This window comes from Primulina tabacum, chromosome 8 (genome assembly GCF_025594145.1).
Source record: "Primulina tabacum isolate GXHZ01 chromosome 8, ASM2559414v2, whole genome shotgun sequence".
Lineage (NCBI taxonomy): Eukaryota > Viridiplantae > Streptophyta > Magnoliopsida > Lamiales > Gesneriaceae > Primulina > Primulina tabacum.
In genome coordinates, this window is record NC_134557.1 from 8,734,921 (window position 1) to 8,755,965 (window position 21,045).

General features: G+C 34.9%; 2 protein-coding genes across 2 annotated transcripts; one reads left to right on the forward strand and one right to left on the reverse strand.

The window, feature by feature from the left end:
* Nucleotides 1-2,637: 2,637 nt before the first annotated feature.
* LOC142553611 (rho GTPase-activating protein 7-like) lies at nucleotides 2,638-14,841 on the reverse strand. The gene is made up of 22 exons (XM_075663988.1): nucleotides 14,434-14,841; nucleotides 14,148-14,184; nucleotides 12,721-12,797; nucleotides 12,473-12,543; nucleotides 12,322-12,400; nucleotides 12,051-12,195; nucleotides 11,797-11,916; nucleotides 11,480-11,557; nucleotides 10,259-10,314; nucleotides 10,113-10,182; nucleotides 9,897-9,984; nucleotides 9,520-9,763; nucleotides 8,744-8,968; nucleotides 7,464-7,805; nucleotides 6,557-6,606; nucleotides 6,192-6,252; nucleotides 6,020-6,103; nucleotides 5,625-5,738; nucleotides 5,372-5,541; nucleotides 4,316-4,385; nucleotides 3,525-3,728; nucleotides 2,638-3,209 (listed from the first exon to the last, which is right to left on the reverse strand). Exons 1-22 carry the CDS (start codon nucleotides 14,485-14,487, stop codon nucleotides 3,027-3,029), a joined length of 2,622 nt encoding a protein of 873 aa, XP_075520103.1. The 5' UTR covers nucleotides 14,488-14,841; the 3' UTR covers nucleotides 2,638-3,026.
* A 2,933-nt stretch (nucleotides 14,842-17,774) lies between these two features.
* LOC142553613 (calcium-dependent protein kinase 2-like) lies at nucleotides 17,775-20,639 on the forward strand. Its single transcript, XM_075663989.1, has 8 exons — nucleotides 17,775-18,732; nucleotides 19,116-19,259; nucleotides 19,352-19,504; nucleotides 19,605-19,720; nucleotides 19,804-19,971; nucleotides 20,054-20,181; nucleotides 20,308-20,407; nucleotides 20,511-20,639. Exons 1-8 carry the CDS (start codon nucleotides 18,072-18,074, stop codon nucleotides 20,613-20,615), a joined length of 1,575 nt encoding a protein of 524 aa, XP_075520104.1. The 5' UTR covers nucleotides 17,775-18,071; the 3' UTR covers nucleotides 20,616-20,639.
* Nucleotides 20,640-21,045: the final 406 nt, after the last annotated feature.

Here is a 21,045-nt window from a genome sequence, read left to right on the forward strand (position 1 = left end):
ATTATGTAAATCGTTTACACCAAAACAATACTAGTGAGAAAAACAAAATCAAATTCCTTGACACTCCAATGAATTAAAAATGCATCAAAATAAACCACATAAAAACTAGATGCATAAAATAAAAACGTATTGCTTAAAACAAACACAACCACTCTTCGATCAACACTCTGCGTCAGTGTTGTTCTTGAGTGTTGTCAACATCAATCAGCAACACGGTATATGTGAATCAATCACACAAAATCTTCAACACGAAAATCTTCAATATCTGAACTCTCTGTGTGTTCAGAAAAATCCAGCAGCTCTCATACGCTGTAAAGTGATCACCCGATCACAAAAAACGTCTCATCAAAATAGGCTCGGCTCTGGTATATTTCTTCTATGCAAGAACTCCTTAGCCGACATTTATGTGCGCTCCCGAAAACCTCCAGCTAATCCTCTCCACAACAAAGTGATCCACAATCATACAAAACTTCAGCAGCTGCACAATAAAGTGACCACCTGATCACATAAAAACTGCAGAGCAAATATATGTTGGATTCTTACAATTTCTTCTATGTGAAAATCTCCCTAGTCCAACTCTCTCCTCAAAACCTCTCCTGCGGCCGTGAAGTTTTCATATATATAACCATTGCTTGACCTAAAATTCATTCCATAAAATAGTCCTAGAAAATATAGAAATAATATTTTCATTAGGGATAACACTCTTTTAAACATTGATAAAATATCTTGGAGATAAAAAATAATATTAAAAACAAATCATATAATATCTAGATATAAATCAATCAAGTTCTTATCATCTAGAAATAAATCAAGTAAGATCTCATAATCTAAAAATAAGTAAACCAAGATATTATCATTTAAAATTAAATCAAGCAAGATTTGATAATCTAGAAATGCAAAATTATAAATTGATAATATCAATTTAGCAAAATAATAAAGGAATAAAATATTCCTTTCAATCATGTTGTGCAAAATAATGCACATATACATGATATTTCTTAGATCTTTCTTGTTCCAAAATCGTGCAGGATCTCTAACTATTGCCCAACGAAGTTGCAGCATTCCAAATGCCCGTTCCACGTCCTTTCTTACATATTCTTGTCTTTCTTCGAATTTTTTCCTCTTCAGATCCCAGGGACACGGAAAAAATTGTGTATATAACTGAAAAAACTTTATAATATCAACATTTGTTACAAATGTTTGAATACTAAAAAAAATCATATATTAGTGTCAGATCTGAAATAGTTGGTACTCAAATATCATATAGTAATACCGTATTTTCAATGTTTTGTAACATTTTCATCCGAAAAACAAATGTTTCATTAATACAAATATTTGTTTAGACATATTTGTGTACTAAAAAATCAGATACTAATATCATGTCTTAGACAGTTGGTACTCAAATATCATATATAATATCATATTTTTAATTTTTTGTACATAGTTTCATCCGAAAAAGATACGAGGGATCATAGAAAGCTAACACATTTTGTCGTAGATCTGAGAGTGCAAACAATAATTTTTTTGAATGAGACTCGATGTAAATTTAAATTTGGGTGCAGAGATATAAAACAAAGTTTCCCAAAGTGGCTAATTTTTTAATCAATAAACATTTTTCGATAAACGTAGCGAATGTCTACTTCTACGCAAGAGGATATTTTTAAATTCAAATTTTAATATGGTCATTTGACCTCATTCTCTCAGTATTGTTATCAAACATTGTTTTAGAAAAACTCATGTATTTCACCCAAAAATTTTCAAATATACATCTGATAATTGTTTTCAAAACAATTATCAGATATATACACTATTCTCAAGCAATTTAAGAATAGAGGTTGTCATGAAATAAAGTAGGGATAGACATGTAAAATTTTAATTTAATGATTTAGTTAAGATTTAAAAGTGTAGATACAAAAAAGAAAAAAAAGAAGAAGAAAAAAACACACACAAATACAAGGGTGTCTCACGTAATTCGTAAATGCCAAAATATAAAATTTGAGTGATATATGTCAAACGCAAAAAAGTTTGGTGAGCTTTGTGGCCGAAAAGAATTGCACAGTTCGAATTGAAGATTTAAAATCGAAAGTTATTTAAAAATACAGATAAGAACAGATTCAATTAGATCATTTCAACAACGGAATCAAATATAATGGTATTAAAGATCGAGACTTAGATTTAACTCAACCTCAAAAACTATTTCAAAACATACAATTCTCAAAGACTTAATCTAACCGATATGAGACATTTAACAAACCTTCATCATGTCCATAAATGAACTGGAGCATTAAGTCGGATAGCTCATAGGATAATCCAACATATAACGATGAGCCGAGACTTTTACGTAACTCAACCACAAAAAATAGCTTAAGAAGATAAGATTGTCTAAATCTATATATATAATCTGAAGCATAAAGTACACAAGATCGGGTGACCTATAAGGTAATTCAATGCATAACGGTGGATCTGGACTCTAGTACCATATTAAAATTGAGACTTACCTAACTCAATCTCAAAAACTAACTCAAAGGGAAAGATTGTCCAAATCTATATACAACTATCAAGGACTTAATCTAATGCACTTGGAATATTTAACAAATGTAAAACAACACAGACAATTTTGTCCAAAATCAAACAAAATAATCAACCAAATGTAAAAAATCACAATATATAAAACACAAATGTAGGCATCCTTACACAGGTTAGTTTACGTGCATAGCATGGTCGCATTACTCAATGAAATGGATAGGTTGCAGCAAATCATAGCAATTTGCCACTTTACAATCAACCAAGTTTATAGAGTACAAATTCAGAAGTTTGACATAAATCTGAACTCGCCCTTCATACTAGTTACATTCTCAAAATTCCCACCAAAAATAATAAATAAAAAATAAAAGAAAAACATAAACCCTGCAAACGCCAGACAGGGAACAAGATTGCAAATATATACTAACTTGTCAAGGAGGAAGGATATACGAGAGAAAGATGCTGATAATTTGTCTGAGACAAACATTAGAAGCAGCAAACGTCTAGTTCCATCGAGGAGATGATGGTTTATACACGAAATCTTGAGGTATGGATCCATAGTTCAAATCCAGATTGTGCAGTTGCTCCATCAACTGAGACCTTCTTTCCTTGAAAAAGTCGAGACGAGTTGTCAATTCAACCAAAGTCGATGAAGCTGCCGGTGGATGTCGAGAATAATCCAACGACTGTGGGCAAAACACAGCACTTGGCAATTTAAAAGATGACCGTGAACAGAGAATAAAGGTAAATGCTCAACACTTCTCAGTATTGGTCAAATCGTATTCTGCTATTAGAGTACTTTTATGATGATTCTGTTTTGATACACGGTTGGTGTTTTGATTACGGCCGATCATAAATGTAAGACACGCATGAGACCAACATGCATATATATCAGGTACATGTAAACTTGCATTTCCCGATAGCACCTAGTTCATGCATTGAATCTCACGATGTGAAGCATATAATATAATCTAAACTAGAGACGCCAGGATCCATTGTACCTCAACTGCTCTAGAAGTAGATGGTAAAGATGCAGAATCCACAGCACAAAGATCATCCATGGATAAGCTTGTGGATGCCTCAGTACTTTTAGAATCACTCAAGCTAGTTGCTTCCACGAACTGCTTTCGAGAAGGCTGCCTACTACTGCCACCGGAAGTCAAGATTTGGCCCTTGATATTTCTCACGTCAGTCCCTAAAAATTCCTGCAACCATTAAGGATAGAGGAGCAAAGACTAAGTTTTATGGCATCTGAGGCAAAAAATCTAAATGGTGTAGTTTCTAATCAAAAGAAAAGGAAAACAAAAGCATTCATCCATTTATAAATTTGTTGATTTTCATTAGCATTGAGCAACGCGAATAGAATGTATGATGCCATGAACAGGATATAGAATATAGCATGTACCTGTTTTACAATAAGCCTCGTAACAATAACCCAGAGAATAACAAGCTCGACAGAAGCTACCAGTAGATGTGGATCAAAAGCTATTATTTTATGATTGATTTTGCTCTTAGCGGCAATCGTGTCCAGAGATTCATACGAAATATTTCCCCAAACATGAATGTGAAGGGGTAGACCAACATATATATAGTACTCTTTAAAGTAAAAACGTGTAAATGAATTTAGAGAAAATAATAACCTCTATTCTAGGAAAATATTGCCAAGATTCAAATAATGCACGAGTTGCAAGAAATAAAATGCATAAAACTGATTACATGATAGTGAAAAAGAATAGACGTAACTGACAACGTGAAACTAGAATTGCATGTTAAAAAGAAGACGACTGATCACCTCCGTTCTTTGTTTTCTTTCATGGTTACAAACAGCAAGTGTTGAATCAAAATCCTGCTGGAAATATTTCCTGCATGCAAGGATTAAGCTCTTACAGTAACAATTGTACTTCCCTCCAAAAGTTAAGAACGGTAAGCTTGTTTGAAGAGCAGGGAGATTGAGAAAGGTGAAGACTTCAACAAACTGTAACTAATATCCCTACTTAAATTGTTTTAAAAATTTTAAAAAAATTCACACAATTTATAGTTGATGTTACGGACCTGGGAATTGGGCTTAGAAGGAAAAAAATTGGACGGAAGCCCATTAACAAAAAAATTTATTCTATAAGGCTTGGGGAAGGCCTATGGGGAAAGAAATAAACGTGAAGGACGAGAGAACAGTTATTCATTCTGTTATTTTGTTTTCCTCGAGTTTATTTACTAGAATAGGCTAGGGAACAGAGAGTGAATCTCTTTGTACAGAGGATCTCCTCTGGGAAGTATATTTCCAGTTAAAGTCACTAAATTGCAGCTTCATTTCTTCTTGGTTTTGTTGAATATGTATGGTTAATAAATTGAAAGAAACTTGTGGTTCTAACAGTTGAAAAATTATATTTCGATAATTGAAACTTTGATTTTAAGGATAGTATTTTGGTTAATACATATTATGCATGTTAACATTAAAAGATATCTAAACGAGTGTTAGAAATCTATGGATACAACCACATAACATGAATATTAGCTCAAATGCAATCCTCTTCCACACTTTCTACCCTGGTATACAAACATCATCTAAAGCTAAGGCAGCAAGCTACAACATTTTTCATCAAAACAAGAGATTTGCTAAGCAAACCGTACATCTACCAATGCAGTCTGTTGTGTCGACATAACATCTTAAGAAAAAAGTTCACCCTGTCATTGAAATTTTTACCATCAACAGTATATTGTTCAACTTTCAACCTAGTATAGTAAGCAAAAAAGTAACAGCTTCACTAATCCATGAAATGCATCTAGAAATCTTTTAAGTACTATAAGGATGCAAAGGACTTTCAGATAGGACAATCGAATTTTCACTCACTGCTGTGAACTCGTATTGGTTGCACGTTGATAGCGATCACTCGTGTCAGAGAGAGTGCCATAGTGATGCTGGCGTTGCTGATTTAATTGATGGTGAAGTTCAGCAACTTTCTGCTTCAATCTGGCCACATCTGCCTCAGCAAGAGCGATCTCCTCAAGCTCAGCCCTTGTCTGCATCAGATGTGAAATATTACCGCACTTACAAGCTTGGTTGGATAGCTGATGACTTGCACGTATAACAAATTGCTACAGACCTTAGAATCCATGCTGCGAGATCCAGAAAACTGATCAGAAGACATGCTCAAACCAACTTCCAAAGCAGTTCGTAAATCCCTCTCAGCTTGCAGCTGTTCTTGCAGTCTTGCCACCTATAAATAGACAACATAAATTCATCAAGTTAACATGTATACGGAACATAGATAGGAAAATAATAGGTGATTATGTACATTAAAAGATGTGAACGCAGCAAAATTTTTTTCACAAAATTGAAGTAAAAGATGCACAAAATATAGCTTGTTCAAATTAACTATTCAAGACCAGCCTTCACCAGTTTAATACACTGCAACACGACCAGGCCCGAAAAAAGTCTTCGTAAGTCCAAAACAGACATTGATATCAAGAATTGAGCTACAACATAGAATGCACTTACATCTTGTTCGAGAGCCAGGCGACGTTCATGCAACGCTTGCTTCCTTCGCTCCAAACTGGCTTGCAAAATGGCATTTCCTCTTGCCTAATAAAGATGAACAGAAAATTCCAATTACCTAACAGTGAATGGCAACATGATATAGAATGAACAATCCCTAAAATTCAATGACGACCTCTTTTGCAATCCTCTGACGCAAGTCACTCTTTGCAATCTCCAATCTCTGTATGGCAAGCCTATAATTGAAGCCATTGAACTTCAATATGACAAGAAAACATGATGGAACAAATGATTCAAAGATGGAACGAAAATATCCTTCTAAATAATACAAAATAATAATCAGGTATGCTAGCAACATATCAATATAGCTTCTCTACAATTTAATTACTACCCAATGGAAAAACAAAATTATATCATTTGCCCCAGAGATGTATTCTAATGAAGGGAAACTCCAAGAAGCTTGGAGAAATAAGGTTTTACATAAGATAGAAACTCTTGATTTGATAAAGCAGAGAAACATGTGAATGCTTATAATCTTACTCTTCCTCCCCGGATGAATCGATTGATTCTGTTGAAGAAGTTTTTCTCGCCTACAAAAATTCAGAAATAAAGTTCAAATAAAAATTCGAAAGCTTGATTAAGTGCGTGCAAAAGTCAAAAATAAGAACAATAATCTAAAAAACACGCACCAAAAAAATCACAAAAAAGGGCAGAAAGAAATACAATTCACGTCGAATTTAATTAATACAGTATGTTGCCTTCTTGTGCTATGGATGTGTTTAATTCATTACTAATGGTCATTATCCTCATTTTTGGGATACAATGGAAGAACCGCGGGCTACATCGACAGGCCAAAGGCAATTGCTTTAAATACATCTCTCACCCAGAATTTGGCTAATCTCAATAAAACGATTATCATCCATGAGCGGTAAAATGTTCTTGAGCAAATTATGGTCAAGACTAAGAGTGAATTTATATGGTTTCTATAGAGAAGACGCACATTGATATAGTGCTTCCAATCCAAATCATTCATGACGCCATTAAGAAAAGGTACATGTCAAGGTGTTTGTGGTGAATGCTTTAGTCTCCAAAGATAAACCGGCGAGTAAAAGAATTAACATATATAGTTCATCACCCAACTTGTCTGCGAACGTGCACTAATTGATATGCAGATGTGAACGAAAAAAAGGACCGGAGCGAGTAAGTGCTAGTTTTGTCCAGCAGATGACAATATACATTCAAAGAAAGAGGATTACAAAATTAAGACATTTTTGGTTAGGATAAGCATGGTTCAATCATAAAGAAGATTGGGTAAAAGTACTTAGTTTTGAGCCAAATCCAGGTAACTTAAGATAAGAGAGTAGAATAACCACAAGCATCTTTTGAATTAAAATATACACCTTTTGCATTTATTAATCACCCAGGGAAACTAACGTGAAAAACTCACATTTTTCCTTCCCCAAAAGGTTGATTTCTTGGCATTGAAATTCAAAGTAGTCAGTCTCGGAGTTGGCTTTTCATCCAACATTTCTGGTACAGGAATTGATTGATGTAGCTCTGAATCCATAGATGACAAAATTTCTCCCATAGACCGCTGAGACTCATTACCAATTATTTCTACAGAAGCATCCGTCATGTTTTCACGCGCGTTCTTTTGTTGTTCTAGCGGTTCATTAACTGAACGACTAGAATCATTAAGAGTTGTAGTGTCCAACGCTGGATTAGGTTTTCTTCTAGAGGTATGATTGTGCATGGGAGATCCATTTTCTGAATCATCATTTCCAATGGCCTGCCGTAAAAATGCACCAAAAACAGCTTTTCGGTCAACAAGTTAGGAAAAGGTGCTACATGCCTTACAGGGAATTGTCACGATGAAAAACAAAACAAAGAGAAAATGAAGAAGTCGTATTCAAGATTGTGAAAAAATGTAGGATCAATTGTTAATGTGGTACACGAAAAATAAACTGTCATTCATCCGCATTCCAGGGTAGAGATATTGATTAGTCTAACTTTACAGCAATATGAGATCATACAAAAAGATTATGGAAATTCCAACTTAGACTCAGCCATATTTTTCTGAAGTTGAAATATTCACTTCATGCGCCAATTTTAAACCAAAGTGTGGTTTGAATTTCAGGAAAAATAATAACTTTTTATATGAATGAAAAGACCAAAAAAGGTTAATTGAGAATATACAAAACTCTTACTGGGGCATAAACTTAAAAGTCTGAAATGTAAGTAAAACGTTATTGCTCTCTTGCAAAGTGTTTTTTAACTACCATCTGTAGCAGCAAGTGAAATAGGAATTCTACCCCACCTGTAATATCTTTTTGTCTGTGATTTCTTGATAAGGGCCTCATTTTGGAAATGAAAATTGATAGCCTAAAAGCTACAAGTGAATATGCAATCTTGTTGTATTAACATCATACTAACTACAATTTCTGTTATTATTGTTATTGTTCATATTATATAAATACTACAAAATTTAGCAGTGGCAGAAACAGTATGCCGTCGATATGTTTTTAGGTTCCATTGCTATATTTTTATGTGTTGCCATATTGTTTCCCAAGAAAACGAGGCACATACAGAAAATTAGAGAAATCAAGGTATAAATGAGTGAGCATAATTAATTCATGGAGCAAGATTCAATGACCCTAAAATTAGTTTTAGGTAAGTAAAGAATGCATGCAGAGTGTTTTGGGGGGTGGGTTGGGGGCAGAGACAGACCTTGCAGTCATAAAGATCACTAGCAGCAGAACCACTGCTCTCACTTAATTTTCCACTCAGTCTACGATCACGATCACGATCATAGTCTGTTTCAGGGTCAACTTCATTTTCAGCATCATGGTAACCATTAACTTTTATGTCAGGATTGTCATCATCACTTGTGTCTTCACTTTCATTATCGGTTTGAGAATCAGCAGATATGGAGCATCTGTTCAGATTATCATCCTGGCATGAAAAACATCGTGACTAACAATACATGGTCCCGAAACATCTCAACTATCACCCAATAGAATTATTCTTAAAAATAAGACAATCAATTATAATTACATGATAACCATGAAAGGGAAAACCAAAGAACAATCAACAAAGAATATAGAACCAAAACAGAGACTTTTTGCAGTATTTCAGTCTATGAATGGATAATTAATGTGTAGTTTTTGAACAAGGACTTGCATATAGCAAACTCTGAAATAAATAAGAGTTTGCAAAAGGAATTTATTTAGACATTCAAAATAACTAAATATACTAGACCACATATTTAATGGGATTGGTTATGATTTGCTCCCATTTAGCTGAAGTGCATAATGTCAACATTTTCCAAGAACTTTAATAAATAGCTACAATGACCAATATGACTGGAAATTGGAAACTTAATGAAGGTTGAAGATCTCGGATGAGAGGAGAAATGAGAAGAGAAGAGAAATAATTTCTAATGGCACTGCATCCCTTACAAAAGAAACCCTCCTATTTACAGACTAAAAAGAAAAATAACTTACATCAAATATATTATCGAACTCCTCCAGGAGTGTTGTAATAATTGCTTGTGCATTATTAGCAGCATTGGCAGCAGCAAGTAGCTGAGAAGAATTATCTCCATTGATATCATAATCATCCTCTAATTCACAGTCACCGGCTAAGAGTGGGCGCAAGAGCAATGGAGCCATACAAGCAGCAACTGCCGACGGAGTCATCCGATTCTCAGAAGCATGAGAGGAAATGATATGCATCATCTTAAGAATCCTACAAAATGAAACGATGGACTAGGAAAAAAACCTAAACATGTTCTAAGAAAGATAAAGTTCATACGCATATCAATTGCTCATGAGCAACAGAGCAAGTGTGTGCAAAACACAAACATGCAGTATACTGCTACCTCTGTAAGAGGCGTCTATTGGGTTCAGGAAATGTTTCCTGTACAGCAGAACGAATTGCATTCACCCGAGCTTCCTTTGGGTCCATTTCTGCTCAAGCAAAGAGAGATCATATTTTCAGAGCAGCAATACATCCAAGGCATTTCTTGAGCAAATGCAAGAACTGAGGATTGGAGAATATACAGACATCTGGAGCAACCAATGTGGACAAAACTTACTGTAGGCTTCCATCAGAGCAGTACAACAGGCAGCAGGAACAGGGGATGAAGGTAGCTCTCGCAGAACATGCTGAACAACACCTTGTTAGAATCAGTTAAAAATAAAACCAGAATACAAAACAAAAAATGAGAGAAAGCAATCAAACCTTAACACAGTCACCGATGACATGAGGATCCTCATTATCACCAAATTCAGTCTTGCCTACAGCAAGTAGCTTTCAAATTAATAGGCATGCCTCAAAAAGTATGGACATTCAAATTCAATTTGTGACGAGTGAGGGAAAAGATGAATTTTTCCAAGTACACTTTTACTAACTTAAAACATCCCAATAGCGAATAGTGTAGCGAGGGTTATTTAAAAGTAAAGCGACATAAGTATATAAATTTATGATATATAACATATAGTAACATCAATTCAAAAATCTTAATTTCCAGCATAATATTCCATCAACTTTAATTGTAAAATACTAAAACCTGAAATTATTTCAAGTTTTTTCATTGAAATATCATATAAGACACAAAAATAAAACAAGAAATGCAGAAAAATATAATTTTCAGCAAAAACCTAAGTAAGTACATGCCAAAAAAGCCAAAATTAGAAAAAAAAGACAGAAAAAAATAAGCATGTAGCTTCGTTTTGCAATAGCGTCACTATTTCAGCTATTGCGATTGTCGCTATAGTGCCAATAGCGAGGATAGCGAGCGCTATTGCAAAGTCCATGGCGCGTAGCGGTCCATAGCGATGTGGTGTCGCTTCGCCACGTTATTCGCTATAGCGAGGGCTACGAGGGCTATCGACAACTATGGTTCTGTCATGGCATTTCAATATATATTTTTCCAATTGATCTTTACAACTAAGATGAACTTTGATTCAGCGGAATTTTGTTTGAGTTTCTCCCTATTTTTCAATGAAGAATAATTAAAAATAAACAAAGACATGAGGGTGCCAACAGTTTCTAACTAAAAAATGACTACATGCTGTTCACATTTAAGAGGTCAAGAGACAGGACAATGTTGGTTGAACAAGTGGAATGAGTTGTAAAAAACGTAATGATCAAATGTTGGCACATACGATTTGATCAAGTCGGTATTATGTGGTAATGGGCTATTTTTCTAGAAAATATAAAATAAATAGGCAAACATATTGGGCATCCATCTCTACATTAAATATAATGTCTCCACCCTACAACTTTTTTCATATTAGTGGAACACAATTTTTATAAGGAAACAACGGAACAGAACCCAACCGCCTAAGCAAGAGGTCGACTGAGTGTGACCAAAGCAAAAGACAAAATGCAACCACAACATAAAAAAAAAAAAGAACAAACAAACAAATGATTTCACAATGACTTGAATGAAGAAAAGACCTTTCTCGTATTCTTGAACTCTTCGGTCAACTTCCTCAACATCTGCAGACTGGCGCAATATTCCTTCTACCTTAATTCCTGTAAAACAGATTAGACGCTGGTTTAACGCCTGACTAGCGCCTAACAAATTTTAGAACCTTGATCTCATTATAATGTAGGCATATAAAATCAGACAAAAGAACAACAAAAATGTTTCTGAGTGCCCTGGAAACATATCCGGCATGAAACTCAAACATTTAATCCAGTAATAACATAGCTTCAAGAAATCGTGAAAAATGGTTTTGGACCACTTGGGAATTAAAAAAATAAAAACTTACCATGCTTCTCAAGAAACCGGAGTGCTTTTTCAAGAAATGATGGGCCACCATCAATATCTTCTAATGCGAGTAAAATTGGGCGACCAACAACCAAAGACTTAACTGGGCGCTTGTCTCTCCCTGAAAATCCAATCCTAACGGAATTAGAGCATATAAAAGCCTCCACATGGATTTTAGGAGCATATGGACAATCTATGTGAAAACATTCCAAATGAGTTGAAGAACATGAAAGCAGATAAAATGCATGCACATACATTGGTGAAAAGAACCCTCAATGGTATCATTTGCGTCACTTCTGAATATCCCATTGTGTCCCATCACAAGGGCGGCACTTGGTGCTTGTGCAAGAGCATGTTCAAGGGCAGTCTTCCAATCATACAAGTCCTCTGATGTCTCGGCCTTAAGTTTTTAAACAAAAAGCATAGTCAACTTATTAATTTACAAGTTCAACATGATATAAATGCCAAAAGAAGAGACCACTTGAATATAATAAATAGAGGGCTTGACACACTAAATTTTATGCACCTTGAGAGTAAATGCCCGTCCATCACGTCCATCGGGAAACAAAACAGTGAGGAGTTTCTTGTCTTCTCTAACAACAACACTGCACACAAGAAAGCATTAGAAAGCTGCAAGAGAAAAATAGACATAACATCTAAAAAGAGAGACCATTTACCTCCCTGAATTATTGAGATCGATGCCGCCCAAAGTCAAATTCACTTCACCACCACGCTGTGGAAGTGCACTCTAAATGGAGGGGAAGTTGGTCATATTCAGTCATTTCAATATCATATGACAGATTAACAAACTTTAAATATATGAAACTGCTCCAGCAAGTCATTGTGCAGATAAAACAATGAGTTTACTGAATCGATTTTACAGGCACATTAAAGAGAAGGGAAACAGAGATGTTCATGTACTAACAGGGTCATTCTTGAAGAAAACCAGAGAGGTGCGTGTAAGAATAAACCATCTCTTCTTCCAAGACTTCCACCCCAAACCTGCAAATGTTTGAGTGGTCAGTGAACTCACAAAACTGACAATAACACCAATGAGACTGACACGTCAATCACAATAAAGAATGGAAGCCAAGAATCGAGCATGCCCTCATATGTAAGTCAGTAAGTCCAATTTTTTTTGTATGTGCCATAATAAATGAGTGCATGCTTGTATCATTTTACTTTTCCATCACACATTCATCAACCGTTAGTTACGAGCGGCTTATTAATTTCCCCCCATTTTGCAAACGAATAAATATCACAATTCAAAAACACAAAGAAGTTGTGAATTGCAGGTGCCAAAATCCTTGAGCAGCTTTTTTTCCTCATCCAGCAAAATTGCCTACCATGCACAGAAGGTACTTAAAGGATACAAACCTCAAATAACCAGAGAAATCCAAAAAATTCATTTAATATGTAACCAAAATATTTTTATTCACTCCTCATGTAATTTCTCCGCCTGTACTTTCTCATCTTCCTCATTCTCAATCAAGATAACACAGATCTAGGGACATACTATTCCTACCAGGCCTGCCATCTCATGCCCGCCACCATCCTTCCTCCATTAAATACTAAAAATACACAAGATGATCTGTGTTCAGACTTACAAGTAATCATTCATTGCTAGGGTCAACAACTCCATAATACAGGCCTTCACCTATATTTTAAGAATCTTCAAACGCTAAACCCATTTATTTTAGCATATTAACATCTGATAAGTCTAAATTCTAAGACTTGCAAATTTATACTCCCGGGACAAACTGAGGATATAACTTAAACTAAAAGCAGAAAACTTACATAAAGATAGTAATCTTAAACTCCATTACCATTGATAATATCATCATGAGAATCTGTAAGTGTCATAATCCAGATGTTGCCATGATATAATACGCAGGACTGGTAGCAGGGCTGAGTTCCCCCAATATAAAAATTGCAAATATCACACATAATATTCTAAAGTTGTGTTTGGATCGATGGACTTGATTTGGGAAAATACTTGAAGCATAGATATCAAATGACAACTTGTATGAATGAATTTGCCCATCACGAGTACAATTGAAAAGGCTTAAATTGACATAGAATGGATTTAAAATTCACTTGAATTTCTTCCATCAGATGAGTCAAGAAATTAAAATCCGTAGCTTACGGAACACATCAATCCACATGCACCCTCTAAAAGAATTCAAAATCCCCCCCACCCCACCCTGAAGCTAAATTGCTGAGACATGGAAGAAAATTCACAAACGGTTCTCAAATAGATGGAGTGCATTTCGCAGAACATAACATCAGCCTTAGAAACTAATTAACGGGAAACCGTGACAAATCATCATCGATAAGCCAGAAAGCTCTAACCTTTTGAAGATATGAGCAGATGCCCGCTCTTGAATACCTACAAATAATCAAGAACGTCAAAATCCCAAGTGATAAAACGTAACAAAAAACCAATGTTAACTACAACACAACATAGTAATCTCTCATCCAAATGAAATTATGCAAACTCGAACTCAAGACTTCAAACTCAATTGACCATTAGTTGACTAAATTTGACTAGAAAAAAAAAATCGACATCCGAGCCCCCCCATTTCCTCCCCTTTTCAGATAATGGTAAAATCAATAGAATAACTCAAAACATTATTACCGTATTCAAGTTCCCAATACGAGGACGCTCAAATGCGGCAACAGAAGCAGACATTTCACCGTCCCACACCCACGCTACCCTTTCACGGCCGTATTAACATCTGAGCTGACATTCCAATACTAAATCGACCCGGATCTAACTCAGACAAAACAATCGGATAGGATCTGCACAAGCGATACAGATGAACAACCCGAAATGGGTTTTCCCCCTTTTTTCTACCCAGTATTTTCAACAAAATAGAAAAAAAAAAAGGATAGAAGAAGCAACAGCAGCAACAAACCAAAGGTGCTTTTTTTACAAGTCCTTTTCTTTCTTGTTTTTTTGTTTACGTTCCATTATTGTTTATAAATAATAAATAAAAATACTGAGGGGAGAGAGAGAGAGAGCCAGAGCCCGAAGGTGGGCAGGTAAATGCAACAGTGGTTGAGGACAGTAATCTTCCATGGTATTAATCTATTTTGTTGCTTTTCACCTACTTCTTGGCCATTACAAAGCAAACTCATCACTTGTTCTAAATTTAAGAAACAAGAAAATAATCTATTTTACCCTGTAATTTTAGCTTATCCAAGAAGCAAATGGAATATTCTTTATTTTTTAATCTACTTTTGCGTTTTTTATTTTAATTTTTTGCCTTATGAGATCTAATTTTTAAAATTATTTGATTGCTATTTAGATTTCTGATTCAAAAATTATAATCACTATCCAGAGACAGAGCCTATTGGATGGAGAAGACGACAATATCGGAAAATTTATTATTTTTCTTAAAAGTTGAAATCTGGTTGGTTTTTTTATTTTAATAAAATAATTAAAATCCCTAAAATACACACAATATATGTATAACACACATATTATAATTATATATATATATTGTATTATTCACCGACCAATATCTCATTCGTCTGTGTCTTGTCTTTTATGAGACCATATCGCGAATTTATATATGTAAGACGAGTCGAGTATATATATATTGTATTATTCACCGACCAATATCTCATTCGTCTGTGTCTTGTCTTTTATGAGATCATATCGCGAATTTATATATGTAAGACGAGTCGACTCGATATATATATATATATATATATATATATATATATATATATTGTAAATATTAATATTTTTGGCATAAAAACGATATTTTTTTGGTGAAATAGATTGAGTTTGAGATATGTCTCACGAAATTACACGATCATAAAAGTTTTTGTGATACCATAAATAGTTTTATTATAGATATTTTTCTTTGCCTATTCATTGTATTTATTTACATACGCAAACAGATGAACAATAAATGAATTATGAAAAATAAATAAAAATACACGCAAATTACGTACATAATATTTCTTAAATATTAGAGGGGAAAATAAGAGTTGCACAAAGAAATTGTCTTTTTTTTTTTATCTGTTATGAAAAATAATATACAAGCAGAAATTATTTTGAGTGTTATGGCCAGAAATTATGTTGTCGAAATTACTAAATTCAATGTACCTCGTAAATGTTAGTAAATGTGTACGAAGACAACTAGGGCCGCTAATTAATGACTGGCTCAACTGTCGAGCTAAGAGTTATATGTATATTTTGCTCCTAAAACCATATTTCGGCCATAACTAATTTGTTCTTTACAATATATTTTTGCACTATAATTTTTGGAATTCTGGAAATGGGAGAAAAACATAGAACTCTCTCGATTATATAAATATCTTTTTACATCATTTACACCTTCAAAAACTTCACAATTTCTTATACTTTCATTTCAGAAATCAAAGTTTATTCCTCTTCAATTCATTTTCCATCGGAATAAGCAATGAAATCCATGAACAAATGATGATATTAATACTCCTTCATCGAATTCTTCTCAATTTAATTCTCAATACTACGATGACCAAACTTTGGTTTCCCAAATCCTAATTAAGTCTCAACTCCGAAATCAAAAAGAAAAGGGAAGAAGATTGTTGTTGACGATGGAGGTGAAGGCGTAACAGTGAAACATTGGACAAAGACCAAAGATGAACGACTAGCAAAGGTACACATAGTGCATCACTTCCACCAATCCAACGCTTGGCAATGATCAAAGCAACGCTAGTTTTCTTAGATTAGTTTGGAAAGAGCAATTAATTGCCAAATGGGTGGAAAATACGTACACGGTACAACATGCGACAACATTCAACGAATGTTGCGAAACAAGTGTACGTTTTTCAAAATAAAATAAGTGAATAAGAATCAATCAACTAAAATAGGTCGTCATTTGAGATGAATGTATTCATTCTGATTTTTTAAAACTGAAATTTAGCAAATTCTTAATTATGTATATCCGTGTTTAGTATGCCTAAGCTCAAACAATGTTCGGGCAAGATTATGGGTCCAATGAGAAAGCTTGGTTAGTGTTGAGAGATCGAACAAAATGGAAGATATATCCTTAGAAAAATTCAAATGAATTTCGACAAATGCTACCAAAAAACTGAAAAATATTAATGTTGAATCACCTCTATCTCCTTTCTCCACAGCCTCCAATACACTCATCGACGATAAAGCTTTAGTATTTGAGTTTGCAAGATTTTGGGTCCAACACTATGCTCAAGAAGTGGGCTTTTGAAAAACAATTAAGTGGAGGGTTAAGTATATGATTCTATGCTAAATCTAAAATAATAATCTCTTTATATTTTAATATAATATGTTCAATTGATCATCTTAATCTTAAATAAAAATACGTGAGGATAAGAAAACCTTCTTAACTGTATGAGAAAATAATGTAAATTAGGTTTTTTTTGCTAGCTTTTGTATAGTAAATGTATAAAGAATACGCCATAATATAGGGGATAATTATTCTCAAAACAAAGTAAGTATGGATTAATAGAAATATAATAATTTGTTTGGGTCACATAAATATATATCAGTTCCCGCGATCATCCAAACATTTAAGGTAAAAACTTGTATGCGACGGTCTCACAAGTCGTATTTTGTGAGACGAATCTTTTATTTGGATCATCTATTAAAAAATATTACTTTTTATGTTAAGAGTATTATTTTTTATTGCGAATATCGGTAAGATTGACATGTCTCACAGATAAAGATCCGTGAGACCTACTCACAAGAGATCTACTCAACATTTAATTTCTCTGCACAAAATAATCTTCAAAGTCAGATTTGTTTCTTGGACCAATCCAATTAATATTGATGTATATATATTTGATTTTTGTGAGCTTCCTAAGATCCAAAGTAATATGAGTTATAAAATAAAAAGAACATATATATGAATTTAACTAAAAATTAAGTTTATATATATTTTTTTAATATTTGAAAATTTTAAATTAAACTAGATATGTTCTTATCCTTTTGCCATGACAGCAGAAGTATATACAAAAACGAGCCATTGACCGGGAATGGCTCCACACCATTGCTAAAACAGAATTGTGTCTCAATTTCTCCAAAATATCTTCAATTTACAGAAATCTTTCTTCCCTACAATCTCTCCGCCTTCCTCCCTTAGCTTCTCTCTGCAATATTTTGCATGCATGCAAACATCCTTTCGTTAATCTCTTCTCTTTCACGTTTCAACCTCTCAAAAAACTCGTCAAATTCCTCCTCTCCCAGCCGTATCCTCCTCGCGCGGGTTGTATCAATAACAAGATATACATACATTTCCGATGGGTAACTGTTGCTCCGGGAGCACCGTGGATGCTCCACCGGACCCCACCGCAGCCGCAACAGCCGCCTCCGTTCCGGACCATACCTCCTCCACAACCCCTCCGCGGGCTTCCCCTAACCACTCTACCAAGCCCTCCAAACCCACCCCGATAGGCCCGGTCCTCAACCGTCCGATGGAAGACGTGCGCTCCACCTACACCATCGGGAAAGAGCTCGGCCGTGGACAATTCGGCGTGACCCATCTCTGCACCCACAAGCAAACGGGAGAAAAGTTCGCATGCAAGACGATCGCAAAGAGGAAGCTGGCGAACAAGGAGGATATCGAGGATGTTAGGCGGGAGGTTCAAATCATGCACCATTTGACGGGGCAACCCAATATCGTGGAGCTGAAAGGCGCGTACGAAGATAAGCATTCTGTGCATCTGGTCATGGAGCTGTGCGCCGGAGGGGAGCTCTTTGATCGGATCATCGCTAACGGGCATTTCACAGAACGCGCCGCCGCGTCGCTGCTGAGGACTATTGTACAGACTGTGCATACCTGTCATTCAATGGGGGTTATACATAGAGATCTCAAGCCTGAGAATTTCTTGCTATTGAACAAAGATGAGGATGCGCCGCTCAAGGTCACAGATTTCGGGTTATCTGTCTTCTATAAACAGGGTTAGATTTCAACTTCTGCAAATTTTTCTAGCTGTCCCACCATTTTCTTTTAATTTATTAAGCATTTTCCAAGATTTTCTTCCATTGCTATTATTGAAAAAAGGTTTATCAACACATGAAAGATTAGCATAGCCAATTAACAATCTCATAGTCATTGTTCGGTTCATGGGATAGATGATAGATATGCTAATCTAATATATTTGGATAGCAGAATAATGTACAACTTTAATCATTTTTAAAACGCCAACCAAATGTTAAATGAAACAAAGATATCTAATAATTTATTGTCTTATCTTTTGCTCAAAACGGTGTCACAATGTATTAGGTTTTAGAGTCCTTAATCTTGATTTCACATGTATAATAATACATTGGATATATTGTAGGAGAAGTTTGTAAAGACATTGTTGGGAGTGCATACTATATTGCCCCAGAAGTGTTGAAGAGAAGATATGGACCAGAAGTTGATATTTGGAGTGTTGGTGTTATGCTATACATCCTTCTCAGTGGAGTTCCTCCTTTCTGGGCAGGTATATTGCATACAGTATCACATGGATCTCGTCTCATTTTGTGGTATATTTTCGTCACGAAATCAATGTTACGATGATTGATCATTTTGCAGAGTCGGAGAACGGAATTTTCAATGCAATATTACGGGGACATGTTGATTTTTCTGGCGACCCCTGGCCTTCGATTTCTAATGGAGCAAAGGATCTTGTTAGAAAGATGCTGAATTCAGATCCCAAGCTAAGGCTCACAGCCTTTGAAGTTCTAAGTATGATATTTACAAAAATCAGAATTAGCTAGATGGCAAAATGTCTAATGTGATTCTTGATCATGGGAAGTTAACATTCTTGCATGTTTAATTTCGTAAGGTCATCCATGGATCAAGGAAGATGGTGAGGCACCGGATACTCCACTGGATAACTCCGTCCTTGATAGGCTCAAACAATTCAGGGCCATGAACAAATTCAAGAAAGTTGCACTAAGGGTACTTAATTATATAAATGGACAGTAAATCAATTTTTGTTTTGAAGTTTTTAACGAATAATAATAAATTTCATGGATTTTTAGGTGATTGCAGGGTGCCTCTCAGAGGAAGAAATAATGGGATTGAAGGAAATGTTCAAAGGAATTGATGCGGATAACAGTGGGACAATAACTCTCGAAGAACTAAAGCAAGGACTGGCCAAACAAGGAACAAAGCTAACCGAATATGAAGTTAAACAGTTGATGGAAGCTGTAAATTTCCCCCACAAACTACATATTTTACTTCTGTAAATTTTTCTATAAAATCATTGTAATATTTATTCGTCGAATTTAGGCTGATGCAGATGGGAACGGGACCATAGACTACGAAGAATTCATTACGGCAACAATGCATATGAACAGAATGGACAGAGAAGAGCATCTGTACACTGCATTCCAGTATTTCGATAAAGACAATAGCGGGTAATGAAGTATACACTAGAAAAAAGACACCGAAAAATGTGGTATTATGATGTTAAAGAAGGAATTTGTTCATAATTTTGGAGTTCATGGATTGAAATTTTTATGTTCTTTTCATTTGATACCAAGGTACGTTACTATAGAAGAACTCGAACAGGCACTCAGAGAGTTCGGCATGCATGATGGGAAGGACATAAAGGAAATTATTTCTGAAGTTGATGCTGATAATGTAAGCATTGGCATATATGTAACATGGTTTTTATCGCGACAAAATATATGCGCGTATATAATTTCGTTCCACGATTAATCAGATTCTTTAAATATACATATAGGATGGTCGGATCAACTATGATGAATTTGTTGCCATGATGAAGAAAGGCGACCCTGATGCAGCAGTGAATCCCAAGAAGCGAAGAGACGGTGTCTTAACTGAGTAATTTAGCACAAGATTAACATGAAATTATCAAGATGGTAACAATTTATTAGGCTTGATGATACAAATAAACGATGATATCATAATTTCTAAAATTTGGAGGGAAGATGATAGAAGTCTATAAATGTGGTTTGAGGGATTGTGAGATTGGTTAGTTTAGTTTCCATTGGTGAAAGTTTCAGTCATGTGAAAGCTCTTTGTTAACTTAAAAAATTTGGAGGTACTTTAGAGTTTCTACATGTTGATGTTCTTGGTCAATCAGCAAGGACCAAGAATGGAGTGGACCAGTTTATAGGAAGGGTTAAGACGTTCGAGTCACCATGACACGACAGGTGTTGACTCAAGTTTGTGACAAATGTGAGAAATTGAACTTTAAAAAAAAGACCTCATTCATTTTAATATGCATTTGTTTGTAAATTTATTTATTTTTTTAT